At 43.6% G+C, this 27,764-nt stretch overlaps 1 protein-coding gene across 6 annotated transcripts in view; it reads right to left on the reverse strand.

Moving 5' to 3' along the window:
• ERICH1 (glutamate rich 1) overlaps nt 1–27,764 on the reverse strand; it is an 89,302-nt gene that overhangs the window by 39,464 nt on the left and 22,074 nt on the right. For all 6 annotated transcript variants that reach the window (XM_084760642.1, XM_084760643.1, XM_084760639.1 and 3 more), the window contains exon 3: nt 22,343–22,477. In XM_084760642.1, the coding sequence (XP_084616768.1) occupies nt 22,343–22,477 (135 nt within the window). The remainder of the gene's footprint in view (nt 1–22,342; nt 22,478–27,764) is intronic.

Here is a 27,764-nt window from a genome sequence, read left to right on the forward strand (position 1 = left end):
GAAACCAGCACTCAGGAGGCAGAGGCAGGCAAATCTCTGAGTTTGAGGCCAGCCAGGTCTACAGAGTGAGTTTACAGGACAGCCTGTCTACAGGACAGCCAGGTCTACAGAGTGAGTTTACAGGACAGCCTGTCTACAGGACAGCCAGGGACACAGAGTGAGTTTACAGGACAGCCTGTCTACAGGACAGCCAGGGACACAGAGTGAGTTTACAGGACAGCCTGTCTACAGGACAGCCAGGTCTACAGAGTGAGTTTACAGGACAGCTTGTCTACAGGACAGCCAGGGATACAGAGAGAAACCTTGTCTCAACTCCCTTTCCCTCAAAGAGAGAGAGGGGGGTGGGGTGCGGGGAGGAGAGGAGAGGAAAATAGATTCTTTTCTCATACTATATCCTGATTACAGTTCCCCCTCCTACTCCTCCCAGCTCCTCCCCACTTCCTCTCCCCTCCACATCTCCTCCACTTCTGTCTTTCATTAGAAAAGAACAGGCTTCTAAGAGAGAACAAGCAAACATGACAAAATAAAATGCAATACGATGATGCAACCCCTTTAACATCTCTGATGGAGAGCTCTCATGTGGACTTTCTCTCTGCATCTGCTCTCAGCTGCTGCCTGCTGGAGGAAGCCTCTCTGATGATGCCTGGATAAGGCACTGATCTATGAGTATGGCAGAATATCATTAGGGATCACTTTATTTTATTTTTATTTTTTGACCATCTGTGTTTAAGTTTATCGTAGGTCTCTCGTTCTTGGTTACCTAAGCAGTGTTGGGTATACATTCCTTCTCATGGAGTGGGCCTTAAGTCAAATTGATATTGGTTGGTTACTTCCACGGTTTCTGTGCCACCATTGCTGAATCCTATTATGCAGCAGGATAGAGTGCAGGTAAAGGTTTTGTGGCTGGGCAGGCATCCACCTTTCTCTTTCAGGAGTCCGCAGAGTTCCTTCCCACACCAAAGAGACTAGAACAGAGGTGAAGGTTCCATGGAGGCACCAGTTCAACTTCTCACGTTCAGTGAGTTGTGTGGGTGCTGTTTCCAGCAATGGAGCCCCACTGTCAGTGTGCAGAGAATAACCTTTTGTTTTAGCATCAGCCTGGGTTGTTTGGGGACTTTCATGGACCCCCTTGGACATCACTCAATTGAATACAACCCAGTCCCTCCACTCGAAGCCTTGGCCATGTGAGATTCCTCTGTTGAGAATTCTCTGTTTAGATCTATACCTCATTTTAAAAATTGGATTATTTGATTTTTTTTGTTATCTAGTTTCTTGAGGTCTCTATATACTTTGTATGTTAGCCCTCTATCAGATGTGGAGTTGGTAAAAATTTTTCCCCATTCTTTAGGCTGCTACTTTGTCCATTGACTGTGTCCTTTGCCTTACAGAAGGTTTTCAGTTTCATGAGGTTCCATTTATTAGTTGTTGATCTGAGTGCCTGCACTATTGGTGTTCTGCTCAGAAAGTCATCTCCTGTGCTAATGTGTTCATGATAGACAACCCCTTATCCAAACCAACTAAAAGACAGAGAGAGAATATCCAAATTAACAAAATCAGAAATGAAAAGGGGATATAACAGTAGACACCAAGAAAATCCAGAGAATCATAAGAACATATTTGAAAAAGCTGTACTCCACAAAATAAGAAAACCTAAAAGAAATGGATAATTTTTTCAATAGGTAACACTTTCCAAAATTAAATTAAGATCAGATAAATAATTTAAATATACTTACAGCTCCTAGCGAAACAGAAGCAGTCATTAAAAGTCTCCCAGCTAAAAATAGTCCAGGGCTAGATGATTTTTACCACAGAATTCTACCAGACATTCAAAGAAGAGTTAATGCTAATACTCCTCAAATTATTCCACAAAACAGACAGAAGGAACATCACCAAACTCATTCTATGAGGCCACTGTCATCCTGATAACTAAACCATACAAAGACCCAACAAGGAAAGAGAATTATAGACCAATCTCCCATGAACATAGATGCAAAAACACTCAATAAAATATTTGCAAACTGAATCCAAGAACACATCAAAAGATCATCCACCATGATAAGTAGGCTTCATCCCAGAGATGCAGGGGATGGCTCTGTATATAAAAATCAGTAATGTGACCCACCATAAACAGACTGAAAGGAAAAAAAAAACCATGATCAACTCATTAGATCAGAAAATCCTTTGACAAATCCAACACCTCTTCATGATAAAATTCTGGAGATATTAGGGATACAATGGACATGCCTTAACATAATAAAGGTTATGTACAGCAAGCCTATAGCCACCATAAAATTAAATGGAGAAGAACTCAAAGCAATTCCACTAAAATCAGGAGCAAGACAAGGATATTCACTCTCTCCATCTCTATTCAATATAGTACTAGAAGTTTTAGCTAAAGCAACAAGACAACTGAAGGAGATCAAGGGGATACAGGTGAGATGCTAGTGTGCATAAGTGGCCCACAGCACTCTACCAGGGAACTCCGACAGCTGATAAATACTTTCAATGAAGTGGCTGGATATAGGATTAGCTTAAAAAATTCAGTAGTTCTCCTATACACAAATGACAAATAGACTGAGAAAGAAATCAGGGAACACCACCTTTCACAATAAACTTAAATAATATAAAATACTTTGGTGTAACAACAACCAAGCAAGTGAAAGGCTTGTATAAGCAAGACTTTCAAGCCTCTGGAAAAAGAAATTGAAGATGTCAGAAGATGGAAAGATCTTCCATGCTCATGGATTGGTAGAATTAACACAGTAAAAATGGCAACCTTACCAAAAGCAATCTACAGATTCAATCCAATCCCCATCAAATTCCAACACAGTTCTTCATAGACCTTGAAAGTACAGTTCTTAACTTCTTATGGAAAAACAAAAATCCAGGATGGCTAAAACAATCATGTACAATAAAAGAACTGTTGGAGGTATCGCCATCCATGATTTCAAGCTGTACTACAGAGCAATAGTAATAAAAGCCACATGGTATTGGCATCGAAATAGACACAAAAACAGGCATTAAGAAGCCAATGGAACTGAATTGAAGGCCTAGATGTAACTCCAAACACATATGGACACCTGAGTTTTGATAAAGAAGCAGAAATACACACTGGAAATAAGACAGCATCTTCAACAAATGGTGCTGGTCTAAAATGGATGTGTGCATGTAGAAGAATGCAAATAGATCTATATCTATTACCCTGCACAAAACCAAAGTCCAGATGAACCAAAGACTCAACATGAATCTTACACACTGATCCTGATAGAAAGGAAAGAGGAAAGAGCCTTGATTGATAGCTGGGGGTATTTTGACACTGAGTCCCTAGAATAGGGCTGGGTTCTTTCCTATGGACTTTTCATGGCGGGGTAGCAAAGGTGGGGAGTCAGTTGTAGGTTAAACCAAAGACGGCTCCAGCTGAGACAAGATGGAAAAGCCTTTGCCCTCTCACATCTTCCAGTTAGTGTGGGTAAGCAGGGGACTACGTTTCACAGTGCAGGTGACACACAAGGCTGGTCTTATTTGATGTATGCAGAGATGCAGGGCCCCCAGTGACATATTTTCCCCTTCCCCACCCTCCTATTAAATCTCCAGTTGCCTGAACAGAAACCAAAGGACCTCCACTATTTCCTCAGCTCTGAGCACCTGATGTGTTCAGTGCTTTAACTAAAACTGGCGAGCTTGTGTTTGGCATTTGTAGAAACCCAGCCACCTGTTAGGTCCGGCCAGGATCTCATCATCCAAACGGAAGTATACACGAAAAGACAAACAGCCACTCACTGAGCTCACATTCACAAAGCATGCCCCCCGACAGTTCTATATCTGCTCTGCTGAGCTCGCTGTCCGCTCTCTGCAAGCCTGTGTTTATCCCCTGCATACGACCGCACAGCTGCATTTCTGTGGCAAGCCTTTATTTCTGAAGGATTTTTGTTACAGCCAATTGATTTATTTGCTTGTTTATACTTTACAGGTAACACCTACACAATTAACTGTGTGCCTATCTAGAATATAGAGGTTTGCTTGTCAGTGTCATCATAAAATAAATGATTAGAAAATATTTATTATCATGAAAGAAGAATTATTTAATAGAATTTGAAAACTTTCACATGATGGTTTCTCTCAGTTTAAATGTAAAAATAAGTTTTAGATTTTTTTTTCCTGGAAGTTCTAACTAAAACTGTTAAATATTCAAGCTCTGCCCACCATACTCATAGCGAGTTACCCACATTTCTTGTTAAAGGGAGCACCCCATAAGTGCTCAGATTAGAGGATGAGAAGTTTGGCTAGCAAACTTAGGATAGCAAATGGTGGCTGCATTGCAATTCATAGGTTAAAGTCAGATCATTCTATTTCTAGGCTAACAAATTGCATTTCTTTATCTACAGTGACAAAGTGATAAAAACATTCATTTAGTACTGAGCACCATTAAGCAAATGACACAGAAATGAAACAACATTAATCAAATACATGAAGACTGTTTAAAAAGAGAGTAGGAGGGAGGACAAAATAAACAGAAATAAAAGAGCTCATTTTGTAATTTTGTAAATTACATCACTGAATTCAATTTTCATCCTTACGCGCTTGCCTCAGTGACTCATGTTGATGTGCTCCCATTAATATATTGTGTCTTTTGGAGGCCTCAAACACAGTCCCAAAAGTGAGAGTGGACCACCATGGCACCAGAGGAGGCCACAGGCCCACACAGTGACAGCGATCCACTGTATTCCATGTTTAGTCTAAATGCCAAATGGTGGACGGCGGTCACTGAGAGTTGGACGCCTGGTTGGTGCCATGGGAGAAGCCTTCGCTGCAAGCTTGCCACAGACTCTCTGACCCACTCCAGCGCCATGCTTTTCCACATGATGGACTGTAAGCCAAAGGAGGCCTTCTTCCCTAAAGCTGTATTTTTCATCACGGTGGCGCCTAAGTACTACATTATCGCTGGCCAGGGTCTGTAGGGGCGTCTGTGAGTTACTCTCCTTGGAGCTCCCAGAATTGCTGTGAGATGCACTTGGCTCTGGTGAAGGGTCTGATAACAGTTCTAAAAACCATTAAACATCATTTATAATTTGTAAAGTACAACTTTAAAGCAGAACTTAGAAAAATAGGCTTATAAATAAAATCTAGTTTAAGTGATATAAATGTATCCCTGAGGTTTCCGTGTGGGATACCTAACCCCAGCCCAGCAGTATAAAGAGGCCGGACCTGTGGGGAGAGGTCAGGCCATGGGAATGCTGCCTTTGGGAACAGATTCTGCCTTTATTGACGAAGAAGGCGCCCACTGAAAGGATGAGTGTAGCCTCTTCCCATTCCTGGCCATCTTGTCCTATATTCTACCATAGTTGATAGGACACAAATGCCTTCATCAGGTGTGGCCTCTTGATCCTAAGAGTTCCCAGGCTCCAGAAACATGTGGCAAACACACAGTAGTTCATTAAAAATTACACAGCCTCTGGCATTCCTTATAGTAGCAGAAAACAGATTAAGATCCTATTTGATACAAATCTTATGGAACTAGGAAAAAAATCATTGTTTTATTTAATTGCTAAAATGGAGGGATGGCTCCATGGTAACCATCTCAAAGACTCTAGGAAACACGCAGGGATTTCTCGCCTTCTATTTTTCTATCAGGTGTTCTCACAGGAGTGCTCAAGCTGAGGCTGCACAAGTGAAGCCCTAGATGTGGAGACATTTGCTAGCATGCTCTCAGGGCTCCTGGAGGTGTGGACTAGCTGTCAACAGGGTGGGGCAGAGCCAGGCGAGCACATTCCATGCAGAAGAGGAGCTCCTGTGCAAGGAAGACCTCCTGAGACCAGAGAGTTGGTTACCCTGAGCATCTGCATCAGCCAGGAAATTAAGAACACACCAATGCTAAGGTCAAGGCCCTTCCAGCTCTGCTCCTATTGTGCTTTGCAATCCACTCCTAGCGTCAAGATCGGGACTGCACATGTTCTCACCATGGAAATAGCTGTAATGACCAAACGTACAGATCAACAAAACCCCAGAGGGCACATCAGTCACCAGCCATCGGAAGATCACACCACTCACCAGAGGTCACACAGAGCTGGACAGTTCATACTTTCTGTGTGCACATAGCTGCGGATAAGATGATCTGTGCTATTAGGTCAGCTCCTCCTGCTGCCTGTATAACAAGCGGTCAGAGGCAGTGACTATAGTTGTCAGCCAAGAGCCTCGCTGTTCAGGAGCCCCGCTGGAGCCTCTCCCCCGAAAGCACACAGCAGAGAGTCATGCCTTTGGTTAGTGCTGCGTCTCAGCTGAGGGGGCTGTACTGAAAATGTCTCAGTTGCAGCCAGGGGCCCCCACAACCACTCGTTCTCTGCACTTCGGCCAGTTGTGGCTCTCTGTGTAATGGCCTCTATCAAGACAGACATTTTTGACCCCTGCATTCTTGCAGCTGCTTACGTTTTGCTAGCAGATTCAAGCTGACACGAATGAAAAGGAAAACTCCAAGACTCCATTTTTCAGATACCAGGAAGACCACACAGAGAGCAACAGGAGCTAGGAAGGAGATGACAACTAAGCTTCACGTGAGCAACTTACGAAACCTTTCGGGGCACTTCTTTGCTAAGACACGCAGGCCTTGGGCTGTGCGGAGCAGCCTTTCTGGGCACTTCTTCTCTTCTCTCTAAGAGATGTGGGCCCTTGGGCTGTGTGGAGTAGCCTTTTGACTTGCTTCCTTAGGGGATTTTATCTAAACGTGCACTCAAAGCTCCAAAGGTCCACAATCTGACCCTCTGTACACAAGGCAAATCAAAGCTATATGAAAATGCGCATGAGGGAACCGCAGAGGCTTGGCTGTTTATAATTTCGGAAGCATCAAGTTTAAGCAGATGCTATCTCCAAGAAATACCTCTCAAGACCTTATGACTTTGTTGAAGTTCCCTTAGCTGCTGTTTGGCATCTACTTCTGCATAAACTGCTGGTGGAACTAGATACTTGAGTAGCCATGGCCTTCTGATCAAGTCCCACAGCTTGCTTTAACACAGTCTCAGTTACGGGATGTAGTTCAGCTCAGCTTGTCCTCCTGAATGGTTCCGAATACATGGGGCATCAGGAGGGGACGGGGATTAACGCATGGCAATCTGACCTTTTCATAATTTTAAATGCCAATGCTTGATAATAATTGGATACTGCGCTGCCTAGTCTTGTTGTTGCTGTGACACTACTGGGAAGAAGGAACCTCACTGAAGAACTGCCTCCATCACATGGCTTGTGGCCATATCTGTGGGGCATTTTCTCCATTGCTCATTGACGTAGAAAGGCCCAGCCCACTGTGGGCGGTACTATCCCTATGCTCTAACAGAAAGGCAGCTGAGAAAGCCAGGGGAAGGGAGCAAATAAATAGCATTCCTCCAGTTTTTCTGCTTCTGTTCCTGGCTCCAGATTCCTGCCGTCAGTGCCTTCTCTGACTTCCCTTGCTGGTGGGCTGTAACCTGTGAGCCAGATAAACCCTTTTCTCTACAAGTTGGTTTTGATCAGTGTTTTATCGCAGAAATAAGAAACCTAGCTGGACACAGTGGCTGGCGCACACCTATAATCCCAGGACTTGGGGAGGCAGAGGCAGTCAGATCTCTGTGAGTGTGAGGCCAGCCTGGTCTACAAAGTGAGTCCAGGACAGCCAACGCTACACAGAGAAACCCTGTCTCAGAAAAACCAAAACCAAACTAAACCAAGCCAAAACAACAACAAACCTAACTAGGGCAGATGCCATCTAAGGAAAGACTAACTTTAGCTCTTTTTAAGGAAGAAACACTCATTGCTAAATTAAATATTTACTTTATAAATACTTGATAAGTATGTGGACAAATATGTACTATTTAACTACTTTCAATAAGATTAGTTCTTGAATTCCTTCTTGAAAAAGCTCTGATCACTGAAGTGAGGTCCAAATTTTCTAGGTTAATATTTCTGTAAGTGTTTGAATTCTCTTCCAGCACAGAGGAGGGCAAATGGGCACACAGTCTCACCCCTAACCAAGGCTCTGTTGGTAACCGCAGCTGCTGGGAGAATGAAAACCAGCTCTCTTTAATGGAGTGCTGCTGGGCATGTCACTCACAGCTAGGACAGATCACAAGCTCAGGGACACATGGCCAATTCAAGAGACTCCATGTTTTTTGTTCTTGTTTTCACTTTGTTCCAGGGGTTTCTTTCCTGTTTTGTTTTTTAAGAGAAAGAAGATGAAGATAGGTGGTGGGGATCTGGGAAGAGTTGGTGGAGGAAAAAGAAAAAACTTAAAACAATAAAAAAGAAAACCATAAAAAAGAAGACAGTGCTCTGTGTATAGTGGCTGTTAAACCAACACCTGTTGAATGCACGCTTAAAAGTATGTGTTGTTTTATATGTGGGGCACATATTTGTCAGTATGACTGTGTGCACTTGTATGGGAGGGTAGGTACAGAAGCCAGAGGTTAGTATTAGATTTCTTTCCTCAATTGCTTGTCATTTATTTTTATTTTTTTTTATTTTGAGACAGGGTCTCTTATTGAACCTAAAGTTCACTGAAATGACTAGATCCTAGATCGAATAAACCTAACCAAGGAGGGGAAAGATCTGTACAAAGAAAACTTCAAATCTCTGAAGAAAGAGATTGGCAAAGACATTAAAAATGGAAAGACATCTCAAATTTTTGGGTTGGTAGACTCAATATTGTAAAAATGACCGTCCTACCAAAAGTAGCTTACACAATAAATCAATATAATCCCAATCAAAATACCTGCAACATTCTTCACAGAAAAAGGAAAAACAAATCCCCAAATTCATATCGAACCAGAGAAGCCTCAGACAGCTAAAACAACCTGAGTAAAACAATTAATTCTGGGGGAAGGGGGCACGGTGTGTGTGTGTGTGTGTGGGAGGACTGCCATCCTAGATCTACCATAGAGTGCCAAGACCTGGGCAGCTGGGTCCCAGAAACCTGACTGGGCAGTGATGAAGAAAGGACAGATACATAGACACACGCACAGACAGCTGCTGTTGGTGAGCTCTGTGCTCTGATGGAGATGAGCAAGCAGTTGGGAAAGGCAGCACATTCTTTCAGGACTTCATCCACTCCATACAGTAATGGACCTATCTTATAAAAAACAGCATGGAGCTGGTTCAAAATCCAGAGAAAGGGGTGAAACAGAAGACCCAAACAGTATTCACTATTACAACCGCTGCATGTTCCACAAAGAGGTCAAAAACACACACCTGAGAAAACACAACAGCTCCAATAAGTGGTGTTGGGAAAATTGGATGTCCCAAGCTGAAGAGTTTAGATTCACATGCACCATCCAACACAAAAATTAGCTCCAAGTACATCAAAAACCTCAATCAGAAATCTGACATGCTAACATTTTCTATCTAGGAAAAAACACAACATAGGCAGTACCCTACAAAATACAGGCACAGAAAAGGGTTTTCTGAACAGGACCCCATTACTCAGGAACTGACAAGTGGGAGCCTCATAAACATAACAAGCTTCTGTACAGCTGAGGAAACAATCACTGAGTGAAGAAGAAACTCACAGGATGAGAGAGAAGGTTTGCCAGGCATGCCTCTGAAAGAGGAGTAACATCCAGAACATATAAGGAACTAACAAAGAAATGAAAAACAAACAAACAAAAACCCAAACCAAACCAAACCAAATATTCCAAAGAGTCAAGGGAACAAATGGTCCAATTAAAAAAAGAGCCTGGATCTAAAAAGAATTCTCAGTAGAGAAAATTAAGATGGTCAAGCAATACCTTTAAGAGCATTCATCGCCCCTAGTAGTTAGGCAAATACACACTGAGATCTCATCTCACAAGGGTCAGAATGGATGAGATCAAGAACACAACTGACAGTAAGTTCTGGATGGGGCACGAGGAAAAGGAGCCCTGTTCACTGTTGGTGGGAACGCAAACTTGTCCAGTCACCCTGGAAATGAGTAGGAAGAGCCTCCAGAATTAAAAATAAATCTACCGTATGACCCAGCTATACCATGTTCATTGGTGCTCTATTCACAATAGCCAGAAAATGGAAACAACCCAAATATCCTTCAACAGATGAAAATGTGGTAACGTACACAATGGGACACTAACCAGATGTAAAGAGAAATGAAATCATGAAATTTGCATTTTTTCAAGTGGAGAGAAGATTATATTGACTGAGGTAACACAGACACAGAGAGACCAATGGCACATGTTCTCTCTCATCTGTGTCCCAGGATCCAAGTCTTCAGATGTCAGTACACAACCCTGGAGTAAGTGCAGAAACCAGGGAAGTAAAAGGGACCATGGGGGAGCAACAGAGAGAAGAATGGAGGACACAGGTGATTTAAAGGGAGAAATGCAAAAATGGGGAGGAAGCTCCAAACGGGGGAGGAGGGAGGAAGGCCAATACAAAAGGATGAGGGAGGAGGAGGGACAAACAACACTGGTTGTGGTGGTTTGATGATGGCTCCCATAGGCTCATGTTTGAATACTTGGTACAGTCGATAGGAATGTCTGGGAAGGGTTAGGAGGTGTGGTACTGTTGGAGAAGTTGTGTCACGGGGGCAGGGGAGACAAGGTTTCAGGTTTCAAAAAGCTTCTGCTACTCCCAGTGTGCTCTCTGTCTCCTGGCTGTGGTTGGAAGTGTGAGTTCTCAGCTGTTCCTGCCACCATGCCCTCCTTCCACCATTATGGACTCTAGTTCTCTGGAGCTGTAAGCCCAATAAATAGAGACTCTCTTTTAGAAGTTACCTTGGTCATGGTGTTTTATTTCAGCAATAGAAAAGTAACTAATATATTAAAGTTATTTGACAAAACTTCAAGGAATCATATTAGTTTATATTTAAGTGTGTGCATGCTTCTTAAAGTAATGCCACTTGGGTGGACACTGCTCTCCATAATAACCATAGACAAAGGTATATTTGGGCATATATACATATACATACATACACACACATATGTATGCAACAATGATAACCAAAGAAAAAGAGGCTATCGACTTGAGAGAGGGAGGCACGGGAGGGGTTTGATGGAGGGCAGCTGGAAGAGTAGGGCAGTCTAGGTGAATCCCAGAACAATAAGGTAATACTATGCATGCTGCCAAGGAACGGAAGCAATTAATAGTCCTACCCAGCCATGACACCTATTACTTACAACAAGGACCAGAACGGTAAGCTACCATTGAAGGTGCAACAGTGGTACTCCGGTGTTGGTGGTAGCCAACAGCTGTCTACCTGGACTAAGACCCTCTCAACAGGAGGGAAATCATACCTGGCAGTAGAACTAACCAACTACCCAGGGCTAATGAGGTCATGGTGTCTCTTCACAGCAGTAGGGACCCTAACTAAGACAGTGGCATGCTGGACCCCTGCCTACCCGTACCCCAGGACAGTGGAGGTGACTGTCACACCAGAGCACACTACAACTGCCCAGGACCTTTTCTCAGCTCTGGAGAATAACTTCAGGACTCTCCTATCATAGCCATCTCTCTAGGAGGATGTGACTGGGTCTTCCACTGCCTTTAGTCAATTGCTGGGCTTCTGGTATCCTTTAATTCTTCCTGGCATTAGCTATTAGATTGCTAAGATGCATTCTCTGCCCTCCCCCTTTCCTGGGAGTAAACAGAACCAACTAATTTATCAGAAATAACAACTAGCTACTGAAACCCTTCAATACTTTGTACTTGTTCCCAATGCTCATGTTCCATCTCTGTGTGTGTGTGTGTGTAGGTCTGACACAAATTACTGGAGGAAACCCCAACTATCCCAAAATTATGATTACCAGAGAGAAATGTTAACATTTGTTTCCTAAGTTTAACGTTTTGGTGCTATTTAGTCTGGAGTTCCTCATTAATCTGGATGCATAGTTTAATGGTTCTTCTGAAGATGGTATTTTATGCTTAGATATAACATGTAGCCCACATCAAGATCCATTTATTTTCTTCTGTGGTGTTAAGTATTCATTGTCAAGCAAAACTCATGTCTTACACACATTAACATATTTTAAGAGAAAATAGTTTACTTTTTTAAAAATTCATTTTTAAACATATGGTTTTGGACTAGGTCATATGTGTCATAAATTCTTGGCAAAGGAGGATAATTTATAGTCTTGGAGACATGTTAAGCTTGACCCTTCAGAATAGTTTTCACCCCAAACAAACTAGGTATCACTCATAATTATTTACTCTATTTAAATCCAAACCAGTCCTCTTATTTACTTGCCAATTTCTTCTTACCTATACAGCATGAACTTAAAAATTCAAGTCTGTCATAAACTTGCCTGAACTTCCCGAAGTTGACCCATATTTCTACTTGTACTGTATTATCACTTGGTCTGTATTACTGATAATATCTGTTGTTTTTCCTACTTACTGACTACTAGCTCTCCATTAGGAAGGACCCTGTAATAGGTGTTTTTGTATATCCAACATCTGCATGGGAGGTTTTCAAACAATTCGGATTTTAGATAAGACAGAAATAAAGATCACAGAGGAGATTTCCTTGTATTCTGAAAGCCAAATGCTTTCTACTTGTAGATACCAAAAGCGTCTACTTGTTTATCCTAATAAACATGAGCCAACACATTCTAGAGCCCAAGGTAGTAAAGTTGGTTCACTTAGATCTGCTGGGCATCCGGGTTACTCTTGGTATCCGTCACCAAGAAGGTTTTCTAACTCTTCCAATCAGAAAGATGAGTGTGAACTTACGTCAGAGCACTGGTTCTTCTCCAGTCTTAACTAGGAGTCCGTGAGCTGTCAATTAGTTAATCCATATCCCACGGGCAGTGGCTTCTACAACCCAGAAAACACAGTGAGCCCCAAGATTCCGTCACTGCCCAGGTCAGTGGGTACAAGTGTGACAGCCATTTGTGTGGAGAGTTTTGAAACAGAAATCTTATAAAAATATTCTTTTATGATTCAAACCCTGTGACATGTGTGTTTAAAACAAACTTATAGCTCACTCTAATCTGGAGTTTCTAAGTCCCAGGAGCCATGGCCGAAGGAGGGCAAGAGAGCCACCTGGTGGAAGTGGACTGAAAGGCCCTTTACACAGCATCTCCTGGACAAACTCCAGGGCAGCTGCTGGTTCAGGCACAGGTTTTTAATGAACAGCAGTGTCCCCTGTTGAGCTGGGACTACCTTGGAAGTAAGAGTTGGCAGGGCACATGACGATAACGAGGCTGACATTCCAAGTTCACAGGCTATCATATTGCTTCCCTGTTTCATCAACCCTCATACGATGGCCCTGCTTGTGCGCTGCCTCTGTTGATAATAACAACCTATGCTTTCCTGGTGTCTGGAAGCATTTTCCTTCTGTATTTCATGGGTAATATACAGGAATAACGCATAGGGCTGGCAGTATGACTCACTGGGTAAAGGCCCTGGCCATCAAGCCTGACCACCTAAGTTTGAGCCCCAGAAGCCACCTAGAAAAAGAGGAACAACTCTATAAAGTTGTCTGTCCTCTGACCTCATGTGCACCCTGGTAGGGGCTGGGGGGAGGCTGGGAATAGTACAAGTCTTTAAAAACCCCAAAGCCCATCCCCAGTGACACACCTCTTCTAACAAGGCTGCGCCTCCTCATCCTTCCCAAACAGTTCTACCAGCTGGGGACCAAGGATGGAAATACATGGCTTAAGTGGGGTTGTCTCCATCTGTGGCTTCATTCAGTCACCTCATTTCATCTGAGGGAGAAGCCAGGTGTCAACAGAGTTAACTGTTCTGCCTCATGTCCACACACAGTACGAACGAACCGTTCTCATATCCTGGGCATATATAGTATACAGGAATGCGACTTCTTGCTAAGCCAGGGCTTTGCTGAACCTGAGGAAAACTCAGCTTTTCTATCAGTCTATCAGGACACCATGTTACCCATTGTATGGCCACGCAATACCAAGAATCCTGGCTCAGCTTTCCGCTGGTGTAATTTGTAACCACAGGCATTCTGTGTAGATGTTGATGATGTTTTAGGACGTGGTCTGGTTCCACCATCAGGCAGGGCATGTGTCTTTCTCATTAGAGCATATGGAAGCCACAGCCATAATAGCCAGGAAGCTTACTCATAGAACCACGTGAGCTTGCTATCCTCACAAATAGCTATCAATTTACTTTGTTCCAAATGATACATCCTTGGTAATGAGATGAGAAGATTTGAAAGCAGAAAAGGGAATGAGGGAGGTAGCTAATCAGAATATTTCACTTAGCTGGGGAAATGGAGATTTAAAAGCGAAGAAAGTGGTGGTTAGGACAAGCAGCTGAATACACTCCAAACATCACCCAGTGGTATTGTCAGTAGTGCACGTGTAGGACCTCAGGCTCCTTGGACACAGGGCTCACTGTAGAGCTGGAGCTGAAATTAGGGAGCATAGTGACAGTGCTGTTTCTAAGGAGACAGGGCAAGGCATCATGGCTTGTTGCTATCTGTTGCAGAGCTGCATCCTTGGTTCAGCTACTTAAGTGGCTAGCAAATCTAGGACATGAGAAACAAACTGAGCCATCAGTATTCAGTAGTAAAAGGTGGATTTCTAAAAACATTCCTGTGACCTAAGATGAACGTTTTCCCACTGGGAAGAGTGGTTAGACAGCACGGATCTACAAGGTTTTAAATCATTGCCAGAGAACACAAGAAACCTACAAAAGAGGCAGGAAGAGATATTTCAATGTTGAAACAAGATATATTTTACCAGAGTGACATTTAATATTGCATTGTTTCTGTCTTCAAGAAAACTGTGATTTGGCTCCCCATGACAGTTTAAATATAAAACAGCATTCTATCTTATGAGGCAGCTCCAGATTGGGTTTGGACTTGAACATGCTCACCCAACTCCTCAAATATCCCAGTGTGCTCACACACTCCAGTACATGCCTACACTGGCTGATGAGCAGATACTGAGATGGAAGTCACTGTGTCACGCTGATTGCTGCACTGAGTGTGAACAGCTCAAGGCTTATAGGGGAGTGGGCAGCAAATATGACGTGACTGAAATTCTAAAATGGGAGGGAAAGGAATGGGTTTCCAAGCAAACACTGTGATGATCTTGGAGGAAGAAGACCAACTGTCACGTCAGGTCAGGAGACTAATCTGCCACAATTAGAAACAACGTCCTTAGGTCAGGAGACCAACCTGTCACAACTAGGTACAATGTCCCCAGGTCAGGAGACTAACCTGTCACAACTAGATACAATGCCCCAGGTCAGGAGACCAACCTGTCACAGCTAGATACAACATCCCCAGGTCAGGAGACCAACCTGCCATAATTAGGTAAAATGTCACCACACAGAGTTGGTCACACAATTTCTTGGAAAATGTTAGATGATCCAGCTTCAGTTAGCTTGCAAGGCTTTCAACAGACTCTACCCTAACTGCTGAAAGTCTAAGGTCTTCTGGATGTCACTGTGTCACACCAGGTGAGTTTATCCAGAGACTTAGAAAGATACTGGCAGCTGGACATGGTGGTGCACGCCTGTAATCCCAGCACTTGGAGATCCAGAGGCAGGCAGATATCTGTGAGTTTGAGGCAGCCTGGTCTACAAAGTGAGTCCATGGCAGCCAAGCAAGGACACACAGAGAAACTTTGTCTTGAAAAACAAAACAAAACAAAACAAAATAACAGAGGTGGCTCTGGCCATTCCTCTTCCACAGGGATCTCTGCCTCAAAAGCAGTCTCATCTGCCTGCCTGCCCACCCATGTAAGTTGCTGGCACCTCTCTGCTACTACGAAATCCTGGTAGCACAAAACCTTTCCTTGTCCCTCATGCTAGTAAAGAATTACCTAATCTGATGGCTCACACTTCACGAGCACCTCCAGAGCACTGCTGGATTTTCTCTGCTACTTGCTAAGCTCCTCATTACCTCCCCTGGGGGTGACCGAGTATGCACCACAGATCTGGGTCTGCCATCAGCGGGAAGGGGCGGGGTCGGGAGCACGTGGTAGTCCAGCTCCAGGACAAAAGCCCTGGAAAGTTTGGTTCCAAAACGACTCACTCCCTGTTTATCTGCCTCCAACCATCAGCTTGGTGTCTTCTTGGTAGCTCCATGTCACAGGGTCCTAGTGGCCCTGCTTTCCTATCTGCTGGTCCATTGGTGCTGCACGAGCAGTTCCATGCCTATGCCCTGTGCTCTGCCTCCTGTCACTCTGCAGGCAGGCTGCAGTCTTCCTCTCCATGCTGGCCCTCAGCACTTTCCCAGACAACTCAACTACTGTGGTGGCTGGCATAGAAATAGGTCCAAGCAGGACGAGAGTGCCTAGATGGCAGGGGCCCTCCCTTCCCCCTTCATCCCCACTTCATAACAATAGGGCTTAAGCACGTTCCCCAACACAGAGGCATTTAATGGTTTATTCTGGACATAGTTTATACAATAGTTTATACATGAGGCATGAAAGCGCAAGGGGGGACTATTGCAGGGAGGAAGGGAACCAGCAAGTCGGGGGCAGGGGATGAGGTGGAGGGACAAGGGACAGCAGTGGGGGAGAAGAACAAATAAGAACAGAATGTGCATGAAATTGCCATAATGAAGCCCATTACTTTAAATGTTGTTAATAATAATAATAATAATAATAATAATGTAACGTAAGAGAAGAGAAAAAAGAGGGCATGGTAGAGCTCAGAAAAGTCAGTGTTTTAAACAGTCTAAGAAGTACGAGGGAGATGGAGCCTGAACTATCAGGAAATGAACTAGGTCGGGGAAGCAACCACACATGAGCAGATACAATCAAACTCGGAAACTAAGCGTCTTGGCGGCTGCAGCACAAAGGTGACTGAGAGGAGCACAATCATCAGTGTACAGCTTGTAAGGTCAAAGTTCATAGGGCATTCACCTCTCTTTGCTTCCAGACTGTGGGGGCAATATGACCAGCAGCCTCAAGGCCCTGCTGCTGTCCCTTCATTGCCTCGATGGCCTGGATCTCCTCAAACTGTCACCCATACAGTTTCATCCTTCCATTACTTCTGTCAATGAGAAGAATAACCAAAACACTATGTCCTGCGACACCAAATATTCAGCTAAGATTTAACGCCCTGGTGCAAAACTGAATAAGCATACCTACCTCCTTAGTATGCAAATTTGATTTAATCCTTCATAATAGATAGTAGAATGCCAAAAATTGTTTAAAATAAATTTCTTTATGATTTGTTACAAAAAATGTTCTTCTAGCACTGAATGCTTTTCACCTGGAGGTGGGCGCGTGGGCGCGCACACACACACACACACACACACGTGCGCGCGTTCTTCTAGCACTGAATGCTTTTCGCCTGGAGGTATATCAGTGACTACACAGTATCTATAGAAAAGATGTTTAACAGTTTTACATACAAAAACAAAAACAAAACGAATACCAAAACATTCAGGTTATGGATGTGTGCACAAGCATGCGTGTGTTCCATGCACAAAGCTGCATGTGTATGTCTGTGTCCATGCACACAGGTGTATGTGCGTGTGTGTGTGCATGCATGTATGCGTGTGTGTAGGCCAGAAAACATCTTGGAGACAGTGTCTCTCATTGGCCTGAGGCTTAGTGATTCCACTACACTGGCTAGACAGGGATTCTCCTGTCCCCAGCTGCCCAGGGCTGGGATTACAAGCATATGTCACTGCCTAGCTTTTTAATGTGGATTCTGGGAGGGAACGCAGGTTTTTGTGCCTGTACAGCAAGCAGTTTACTGACCAGGTCATCTCTCTAGCCCCATCCTGTCTGTTGTCGACTCAAAACGAACACGCTTATGAGGATGAGATGCTAAGATGCTGCTTTTGTGTCATGCTATACACACTAGGTCCACATTTCTTATGGCCAGGCCTGAACCCTTCCCAAACCTAACGCACTGAGCGATCCACTCATGTTTTCCTTGGACTGGACTCTGCAGACCTGCAATCCACTTTCTTCTCAGCAAGTATGCTGTTGCCTGGCACACCACTCAGGAACCTGGAAGAGGGCATGCTGGGGACACTGGATATTTTTTCTAAAAATTAACTGGTTATTCTGTGTCTTTCTACCCGCTCAGAGACCAGCTTTCAGACTACAGGGAGGGTGTGCCAGTCTCTAGCCAGCAGCTCCTGTCTCTTGTGTGGTTCTACTAGATGCCACCTGAAATCCCAGGATCCTGTGACTGGCTCTGCCTTGCAACTGGGATCAGTATACACTGAGGATAAACATGACTTATGACCTCAGACATCCCAAAGTAATTTCACTACCACTGCAAAAGATCATTTAACTTCACATAGGGCAGCACCCTACAGATGTGCCAACACTGAACAAAGTAACACACTAAATAATTTCTAGGGAAAAATTGCCAGAACAGGAAGGCTTTCTTGGTAGAGTTTATAGAGGGCTGGCTTTGGAATGACTGACTTTGGGAACCAATGTATGCTGTGAGCGCACAAGGATAGGAGGAGGCTGAGGATGAGAGCAGTCTGTGTTTTAGTTTAACCCAATGGATAGGATGGGTATGGAACAGGCCCGTTATATACCTTTAAAGATTAGAAGTCAGCTTTACAAATATCCCCTCGCCCCATTCCCACCCTCATTTGTTCCTAAATAGCTACAAGCCATAGCCTGTATTTGTTACAGCCAGAGATTGCCTCAAAGCAATGAAACAAGTAAGACATTGAGTGAGATGGATGGTCCCACGACGGCCTATGTTCTGAGCACATCCTTGTTTTCACTGTACATGCATACGCACGCGCACACACGCACATGCACACACACACACACTAAAACAAACTAATGGATTTGGTTATAAGTCCTGAATTCTCACTACTCATAAGGTGGTAGGCCATGTATTAGGGACAAGGGATAAAGTACACAGCCAGAGCTTAAAGGAGCTCGGGGTTGACAGATCTGAAGATGATGAATGTACTCAGTGCTGCTTCCTGTGTGGCCCTGCTGAAGAGCTCAGCTAGTGTCCTAGGGCACAACATGAGAACCATAAGGATTCTAGACATAGATGTAAACACCAGACTTGCTGCTATGTAGGGTGGGGGTGCTGCTGAGCAGTTGGTCTGAGCTACAGCTTACACTGCAGGGAAGAACCCTGAGTGCAAACACGGGGGAAGCAGTTGGTAAGGGACACAGTGGCAGTCAATGGTGGGTCTCATCTTCAGCTGTTCTAGAAGTTACTGTCAGTCCTACTAAACCAAAATCAAAGACAGTGACTGGGATGCTCCTGTGAACAGCAAGGACAACCCAACTTCATTCCCACTCTTAGTCCTTTGCTTTTTTTGCCTAACATGACAGCCTCTTGGATGCCTCTATCTTTACATGATCATGGTGGTTACCAGAAGGAGCTGTGGGTTCTGGGCTCTGCATCTACTAGCAGGGGACTCCTCCAGACCCCTGGAAGCCCTGCAGTCCCAGGAAAGGGCAGCAAGTGTGGCGGCTCCTTCCATGCCTAGAGTCCTTGTACTCTATGTCATTGTGCCTATGGGACTAACTGAGCTCTTTAGTGGGGCCATAGCAAACAGCACTTGCTACACTGCCTCATCTTCAGGTCTGTGGGGCTTGTGCTCCATTCAGCCCACTAGCTTTTGGGTACAGGGTGTGCTCAGTCTCACCCCAGCCTGGTGCAATGCAGGCCAGGACTCCTAATGCTGCTTCTCAAGCAGCAGTTAACATGAGTAAAAGTGAAGATTCTTACACTTCCTCCAACCTTGTCACTTCAATGTCCTTAAATGATCATTTTATAAAATGTATAATGAAAAACAAATAAGTTGTTAGAAAAAAATCAAAACATTCGGGTATAAGTTATAAGCTTTCAAAGTTCAGATGCCAATTTCTTAACTTAACCCATGAGTTGTTCAAAGACACCCTGAGAAATTGGAGTGATGTTTTCAGTTCATGGCGACTCATGAACCGGACAGGGCCTCTAGCAGGGACCTGTGTGTGACGCAGGCAGCAGCAGGCTAGTCTCTGGCAGACTCTCTGTGGGCAGGGCCAGGTGTCAAGACAGAGGTGGCATTTAGGTTAGGAAAGTGGAGGCCCCTTTCAGAGAGCTGGGCATGGTAATACATCCCTGTAATCCTAGCTCCTGGGGAGTCTGAGGAGAGAGGACTGTGAGGTTGACACCAGCTTAGGTGAAAAAGCAAGACTCTCTCAAAACAGAAAAAAGAAAGGAAAGAACTAGAAGAAGAAGAAGAAGAAGAAGAAGAAGAAGAGGAAGAGGAAGAGGAAGAGGAGGTAGTAGTAGTAGAAGTAGTTTGGGACTGTCCTGTCCTAAGACCCTACATTTTGGCACATTTGGTCCAGGGCAGATATGATCATCACCCACACTTCCCATCTACAACAAACCATGCTCAGTTTACCCCCTGGAGCCAGGAAGCAGAGAAGAAAATGAATTGTAGAAACACTCTGACTAACAACCAAATAAAAATGTAACTTGTAATAATGACTCAAAGCTATAGGAACAATACCATGACTATCTAATCGCCATTGCAATTTCAATAGAACGAATTCCAATGCCTTTATTTCAGAACTCAATTCAGCTCTGTTTGCTTCAGGCCACAACAGTTCCCAGCAGCCTGTCTGCAGGAGGCAGCAATAGCTGTACGCCACAGGAAGAAGGTAACTACTTAAGGGCCCAGGGATACTAAATCACACAGAAAAACCTTTATAGAAAGACATATTTGCCAACTTGGCACCGATGTGTTTCTAATTCCTAAAAGAATCTCACCTAGCATAGCCCCAGCCTTCAGCTTAGGAAGAATGATTGCACGTTCATACACAGGCTTTCTTAATCCGTGCAGTTCCTTGCTTTAGGCGCCCACAGGAATATCAGCAATAGAGTGCAGTGAGTACCACAGGGTGAGAGTAAATAACCATGTGCAACAGCAATGGCAGTGCAGGGATGAGCACCAACTAACTGTGTGACAATGGCACGTGAGAACCAAGTGCCTACAGAACACATGAGCCAGAGATGACTGTGCTAGACTTCACAGAAATGACAGCAAACTTCATTCAGGGGCATGGGAGAGGTAAGTGTACGCAGGGAGGGAGGGAGAGCTGACTCTATGCAATGGTATGTGACTAAGGACTAAAGGTGTATGATGGCTTGTGACAGCCACCTACACATAGCAGGAGAATGAGAGCAAGTCCGTGCCATGGCGTGTGAGTGAGTGCCAAGTGGGTATAAAGCCACAGGAGAGTCAACTACATAGAATCCAGTGACTACATGGAGGCCTGTGGGTGAACTAACTGTATACTGGGATGCGTCAGTGAGAACCAGGTGCACATAATAACACAGGAACAAACCCAACACACTTTTTGATGAAACACATTGAGTTTACAATGACATATTCACCAAGATAGTCAGTCTCCATAAGCACACAGAAAGTTTTCATAAATAATAAAAACTCCTAAATAAATTACTTATCTGATAATTAATATTTCAAAGATTTTCAGCATGGTCTGAAACAATGGATATATGATTTCCAAGTTATCTCAACTGTGGTTTTACAGTTTCTGATTTTTCCAATTTGGAAACCAGAAAGATCATTGCATTAGAAAAAGCACAATTTCCTGATAGTCAAATTAAGTAAGATTTAGAGTACAGACTTTCTTAACTTATACTTGAAAGGAATCATCTTGCAGTGGGAGATCTTTATTTAAAGATTATAAGTTCCTATTTTAAATGTTTCCAAACTGAATATTCAAAGAGAAAACCAACGTTTCAATTTTAAGATAAACACATAACATCTGGAAACACCAGTACGTCTACTCAGTGATGAACTGCAGTGGAACAGCCTTTCAATAACATATTCATCAATAAACACAAGGATAAGAGGCTAATCTTTTCTCAAAAGAGCTAGAAAATATGTTAATTCTTTGATTTTACAATTTTTAGCAAAATTGAAAAGCTTAGAAACTCATGGCCAAAGTTCTACTAAACCAGGACAAGTATCAGCAGTGTGATGCATCCAGTTTCAGAGTGCTCACACACTAACAGATGTGCTCAGCTGGGCTCGGTGGTACACGCATGTAATCTCAGCACTTGGGAGGCAGAGGCAGGTGGATTGCTGTGAGCTGGAGCCCAGCCTGGTCTACAAAGATATTCCAAGACAGCCAAGGCTACACAGAGAAACCCTGTCTTCCAACAAACAAACAAACCCCCAAAACCAGACCAAACCAACCAACCAACCAAAGATAACAAATCATATCCAAACTTTAACTTCTTCTGTCCAAAGTTCTCTTCTGTTATTTCAGTTTGTAATCATTTTAATGGCTATAAAGTATCTAACTGCCTACTTTATACAATACTGCGCTTACCCATATCCATCAAATTATAAGTTTAGAAGCTAATTTACAAGGCTAGAAAATGATGTAATACTAGAAAATAATGATGGGAAATCATGCTCAATTTTCCTCCTGCCCAAACTTTTTACCTTCTGTGTCGCCACCACTGGAAGCACTTTCGGAATTTGTGCAGCTGGTCGGTTCTGGCACACAAGGAATGTACCCTTGAGGAGGCAAACTCACAGTGTAGAGTCGACGTTCAGGCTGGATTTTAACGTCACCATCTGTAAAGAAGAGGGGCACGGCATGCACTAGTAAATATTGCACAATGCAAGCAGACAGTTATTTGTCCTGATTACATTAGCGTTGTTTCTCCAATAAAATTCAGTGAAGACAAGAAATCAAGTAACTCAATAAAACCAAATCCCTGTCATAAACGCTGAATTTAAAAAGCCAAGTGTTCTGTCAGGAAAGCAAGTCAGCTATGTGACCAGTCATGACAAGTGAGCCATCTACATTTTCTTAAATTCACATTAGGTTAGTCAAAATGTAAACTTGTGAGTTTTTGTAAGATAATATAAAATATAACTAAGTCTGAATATGAAACAGAAACTATAAACAATGTACACAACATATTCTTTATTATCATAACATAAATCTTACAACAGTTTTGCACCTAGTTTCTCCTGAACTCTGTCTCCACGTCTGTTTATTTATAGAGAATGTGGGCGTAGTCTCCTCACACTTAGAACACATGTAACATGTGTAAAGAATGTGGACACAGACTGCTTATACTTAGAACACATGTAACATGTATGGAGAACGTGGATGCAGTCTCCTCACACTTAGAACACAGGTAACATGTGTAAAGAATGTGGACACAGTCTCCTCACATTTAGAACATGTTCCCACAAATCTATAAACACAACCATTTATAGACATAGACATGGACACCCTCTTAGACCAACATGTGCATACACATATTCTAAGTCACAAGCTCATACAGATACATAGACATAGAAATACATATATAATACAAATAATATCTTTCTAACATCAGGCAACATATAACTTACATGGATTCTATGTATTATATAAGCATTTAAATTAAGTATAGTATCATAAAATAATGCAACACAGTATATTGGACTTTTGCCAGCTTAATAGTATAAAATATTCTATGCTATGGACAGGTTGTATTTATCTTTTAATTACTGCCCTAAATTCTGCACATGGGAGGTGGCTCTGAATGGTCACAGTTGTGAATGGTGGCTACAGCCATCTGCATCCCTTACTCTCTTCGCTACTGTGATCAAGTACGTGACAAGTATCTTTTGTTTGTTTGTTTTGTTTTGGAGACAGGGTTTCTCTGTGTAGCCATGGCTGTATTGGACTTGCTTTGTAGACCAGGCTGGCCTTGAACTCACAGAGATCCACCTGCCTCTGCCATCGTGAGTGCTGAGATTATAGGTGTGCGCCACTGTGCGCAGCTCTCACAGTATCGGAAGCAAAGAAGTATTTACTTTGGCTCACAGCTAAAAGCTTTAGTCCGTAATGGCTGGAGAGGCACAGGAGTAGCCTGTGGCTGTGGGAGCAGCAAAGTAAGGTTGTTTGTGTACATTTCCTTGGAGCAAGAAGCACAAACAGGACAGAAAAAGAAACCAGGCTACAAACTTCAAGGCCTGTGCCCCAGAGATCTACTTCCCCCATCTAGCCCAGCCTCTCAAAGCTTCCACAGTGTTCCAAAATAGTGTCGTTACATAAGGATCAAGCATACAAACAAATGAAGCTGTTTTGCATTTGAACCATGATTCTGCCCTCGCTGGATGTGCATCCTTTTGCACCTCTGGCCAGTTAGCTTCTTCTGGTAAGTGTTTGGAAATGGCACTGCTGATCTGAAAAGCTTTTCTCCACACCTGTCAACATTTCCCATCAACCCTCTTCACCTTTGTCTTCTCACCTACACTATGTGGAAGTGTCTCACGCACACGGCAAACACACTAGTCTCCCATAGATTAACTAGCATTTTATTTTAAACAACAATTAAATTTTATTTTAAACCAAAAATGATCAAGACTGAAGAAAATAACACAGCGAAGATTTGCTTTTAAGATGTATAATTGCAAAACCCATGAAACCTTTTCAAATTGCTCTGCCATCAATATATTTCACTCTCTGGAGCCTAAGTATTCAGAATGTTGCCAGGATTTTGGTTCTTCTGCTGATTTGATTCGAGCAGTTGATTAATTACTACGCCACTCCTGCTAGAATCCAGGGCAGATGGAGATGTGCTTCTATGTATACTAATCCTATCTCGTAACATCAACATTTGATCATTTTTCACAGAGTATTTTTGGAAGCTTTTAACCACTAAATCTTTCTTAATAAGAAAGTTAAACAGAACTTTGAAATGTCATTGTTCACTTAATTACTGGGATGGATTTAGGCAGGAACGTGGGGGTGAAGCAAGAGTCGGCTCACACGATGAAAAGTAAAAACACGCCTAAGGATGGGCTCGGGAAGTGGACCATGCCAGCGAGACAGTCCATCCCTGGTTGGAAACCATGTGCTGACTCTATGGATGAGGTTTTAAGCTGCAAATGACATCACTGCCACAGTTGGGGACGTCCAGGAAATGTGGGAAACCATGACCCTGGGCCCCAGTTTGCCCATCTGTGAGTAATAATGCCTGGCTCTAATTTTCTATAGTCTTTTGTTTAGAATACGGTTTGGTGTGATGACCTTTACGCTTTCATAAAGTAGGTGTCAGACCTTTTGCGCAGGTGTAGGCAAGGACAAGATGGGTTCCACTTTGTGGCGTGGCTAGCAGCCGTTTGTTTCTAGAGTCCATCATCTTCCCGCAGTGCAGCGTGTGCTGTATCTGCCAGCACAGCTCCCTAGATTGTTGCTCCTCCCAGGGGAGGGTTGAAGACACAGGAAGGCAAGTGGGAGCCTCCCTTTACCAACGAAAGCCACTAGCCCCCACGTCTCTAGTAACACACCGAAGAGAGCTGGTGAGGCTGGCAATCCCTGTGCAGATGAAGGGATATGCTCCGAGCAGCTCTATTCACTTGTGGGCTACTGCCAGGAAGGCTGAGTTCACCCTGTCCTCACCTGAGGCCACACACACTGCTACTGCCCCTTTGCTGTCCTACCCACTTCCCCTCTCTTCCCAGCTCTCTTCTGTGTATGCCCATAGAGCGTGGCTCCCTTGAATCTCTTCTCTTCCGGCATCTGGAAAAATCATAGTGCTGGTGACTACAGAGTGCTCAGCTCCTCTGAGCTACATCTGCTGCTGTTAATTTAATGGTATGGTCTGACAAGTGTTTATTATTAGGTTACAGTTATTATGGCTGTATTATCTAGCCTGCTGTCAATCAATAAAAAAAATAGACACCTGATATATTTTAGAATAGCCTTAATTCACCAGGAGCATGGAAGATATTAACTCCTAAGCTACCTTCCACTATCTCCCAGCCTCCATCCCATGCCATCTACTTCTAATAATTTCTCTTTGGGCTACCTCCCATACATAATCCCAAAATACTTGCTAAGGATGTTCATCTGGGCCATGTCTTTCCATGAGGAACTTTACAGTTCCTCCTCTGGGCCCATGTGTCTCCTTTCTACCCATGGCGATCCTTTTCCTCTTTCTCTTCTGGTATCTGTCTGCTTCTTCCTCCCAAGATCCTTCTCTCCTCAAGCCCAGGAACCCTTGCCACAACTACCTTCCTCTGGCCCTGCCCAGGTATTGGCTTTCTTTATTAGTCAAACAGGGAAGCAAGGTTAAACAGCAATACCTGGGGTACATGACAGTTTGCTCATAAACAATTAACAAATACAAGGCACCAGTCTATACTCCAACATATATCTCAGTTGGGAGTGTCTAATAAATGCTCAAAAGCCACCTGAAAGCAGACTGAGTGCAGGACCAGGCATGGTGCTGCCCTCGGTGCTGCCAGAAAACCGCTGTTGCCCTTCTCTCTCTGTTGTGGCCTTTACTTTTGTCAGGATGAAAGTAAGTCAAGAAGGTCCACAGGCATTTAGCAACCATAGTAACTATGACTAAAATGCCACAGGATACTCTACTCATCAGTCTGCCCCTGCCATAGCTAGTGCCCGCTCCTCTTCCCCATGAGATGTACCTATTGCAGCTACAGGGGCTCACACAAAATACACTAAAGTGATTGTTTCTTTATTATAGTCATTACTCAATTACATCACTACAATTTCTTAAGCCAGTTTTTATATTCACTGCTCTTCCCAGTCAGACCTGCCTCCTGTTCTAGGCTGAATTTTGTTTTTGCTGAGACATACAGGATGCTCTTTTGAGAGTTACGTGATTGGAAAAATGCCCAAGTGGTGTAGGTGTGAAAATCTCTTCACTTGTTCCCTTCTACGAGATGTTATTCTACGGTTAGTTACATCATAAGTAGTACCATGGCATGGTTCAGGCGGCTGCACACAAGCCCGACAAGCTTCCCTCCTGCTCTGCTCTGGCTTCTTGGCTCCTTTCTTGGGAAGCAACGAGTCTTGCTATATGCTGTGGATTTCTGCAAGGCTATTGGTGAATATGCAAACACAAAGACATACTGCTTCTGTCTTGTTCTCTGCGGTGAGCCCTATGGTAAACTTATTGCCTCTTGTCTTTGCACCTGATAAACACATCTTGGCTTTCATCGTAGAGGACCATCTCTAGAATGGGCTTCCACGCCTTTTGGGGAAAGCATAAACTCCCAGGGAACAAGTGTTCCACAAACCATGTAACCAACCCCTCGCTGCACCCCAGGGCGGGTGAGAAGGCTTAGCAAGTACAAGTGCTTTTGGCAAACTTGACAACCTGAGTTTAACCCCAGAACACACCCAGCGGGTGGCACTGACTTCTGTAAACTGTCCTCCAACCTCTACAGGTACTCTATGGTACGAGCACACACCCCCTCCACCCACAAAAGATACATGGACAAATGTAAAAAACGCTTGAACTAGCATCCCAATTAGACTTCTAATTTCTCCTTACTCTGAGCAAAGTAACTTGGAGTGTGCCAATCTTAGCACATGGGAGTGAGTTTACAAGGAGACTGGCTAGAGGTGGGACTTCCGGGCCCACATGCTGCACCTGGAGCTGACATATCCTCTGTTTGCCTTTAGCGGTGCTAGCCAGGCCCACTTTCCTGACAAAGAGCATGGACGGGTGACTCCACGACAGGGAGGACGCTAGCGGCTGCCGTTGTTTCCTTTGTTCATCACTTGTTTTCTGATGTCCTATGTGGCAGTTCTGGCATGTATACTTTTGAATCTTAACAGGCATAATCAATAATTTTTATGGCCCATGGCTATATATACACACAATTTTATAGGGGAAGAATTCTCCAATGTTGTCTTGAATATTCCCACATTTTTATGTTCAGTTTAAAATTCTGTATCATGCTGACATCTAGTCAGTTCATTTTCCCTCAGCTATGCAGATGGTCTAAAAAAAAAAAAAAAAGAAAAGAAAAAGAAAAAAGAGAAAAAGAAAAAAAATTGTGCTCCATGGTAGAGGTCCAGGAGAGCACTCTGTTCTGATACAAA

Source organism: Acomys minous (assembly GCF_964271855.1).
Source record: "Acomys minous genome assembly, chromosome: 15".
Taxonomy (NCBI): Eukaryota; Metazoa; Chordata; class Mammalia; order Rodentia; family Muridae; genus Acomys; species Acomys minous.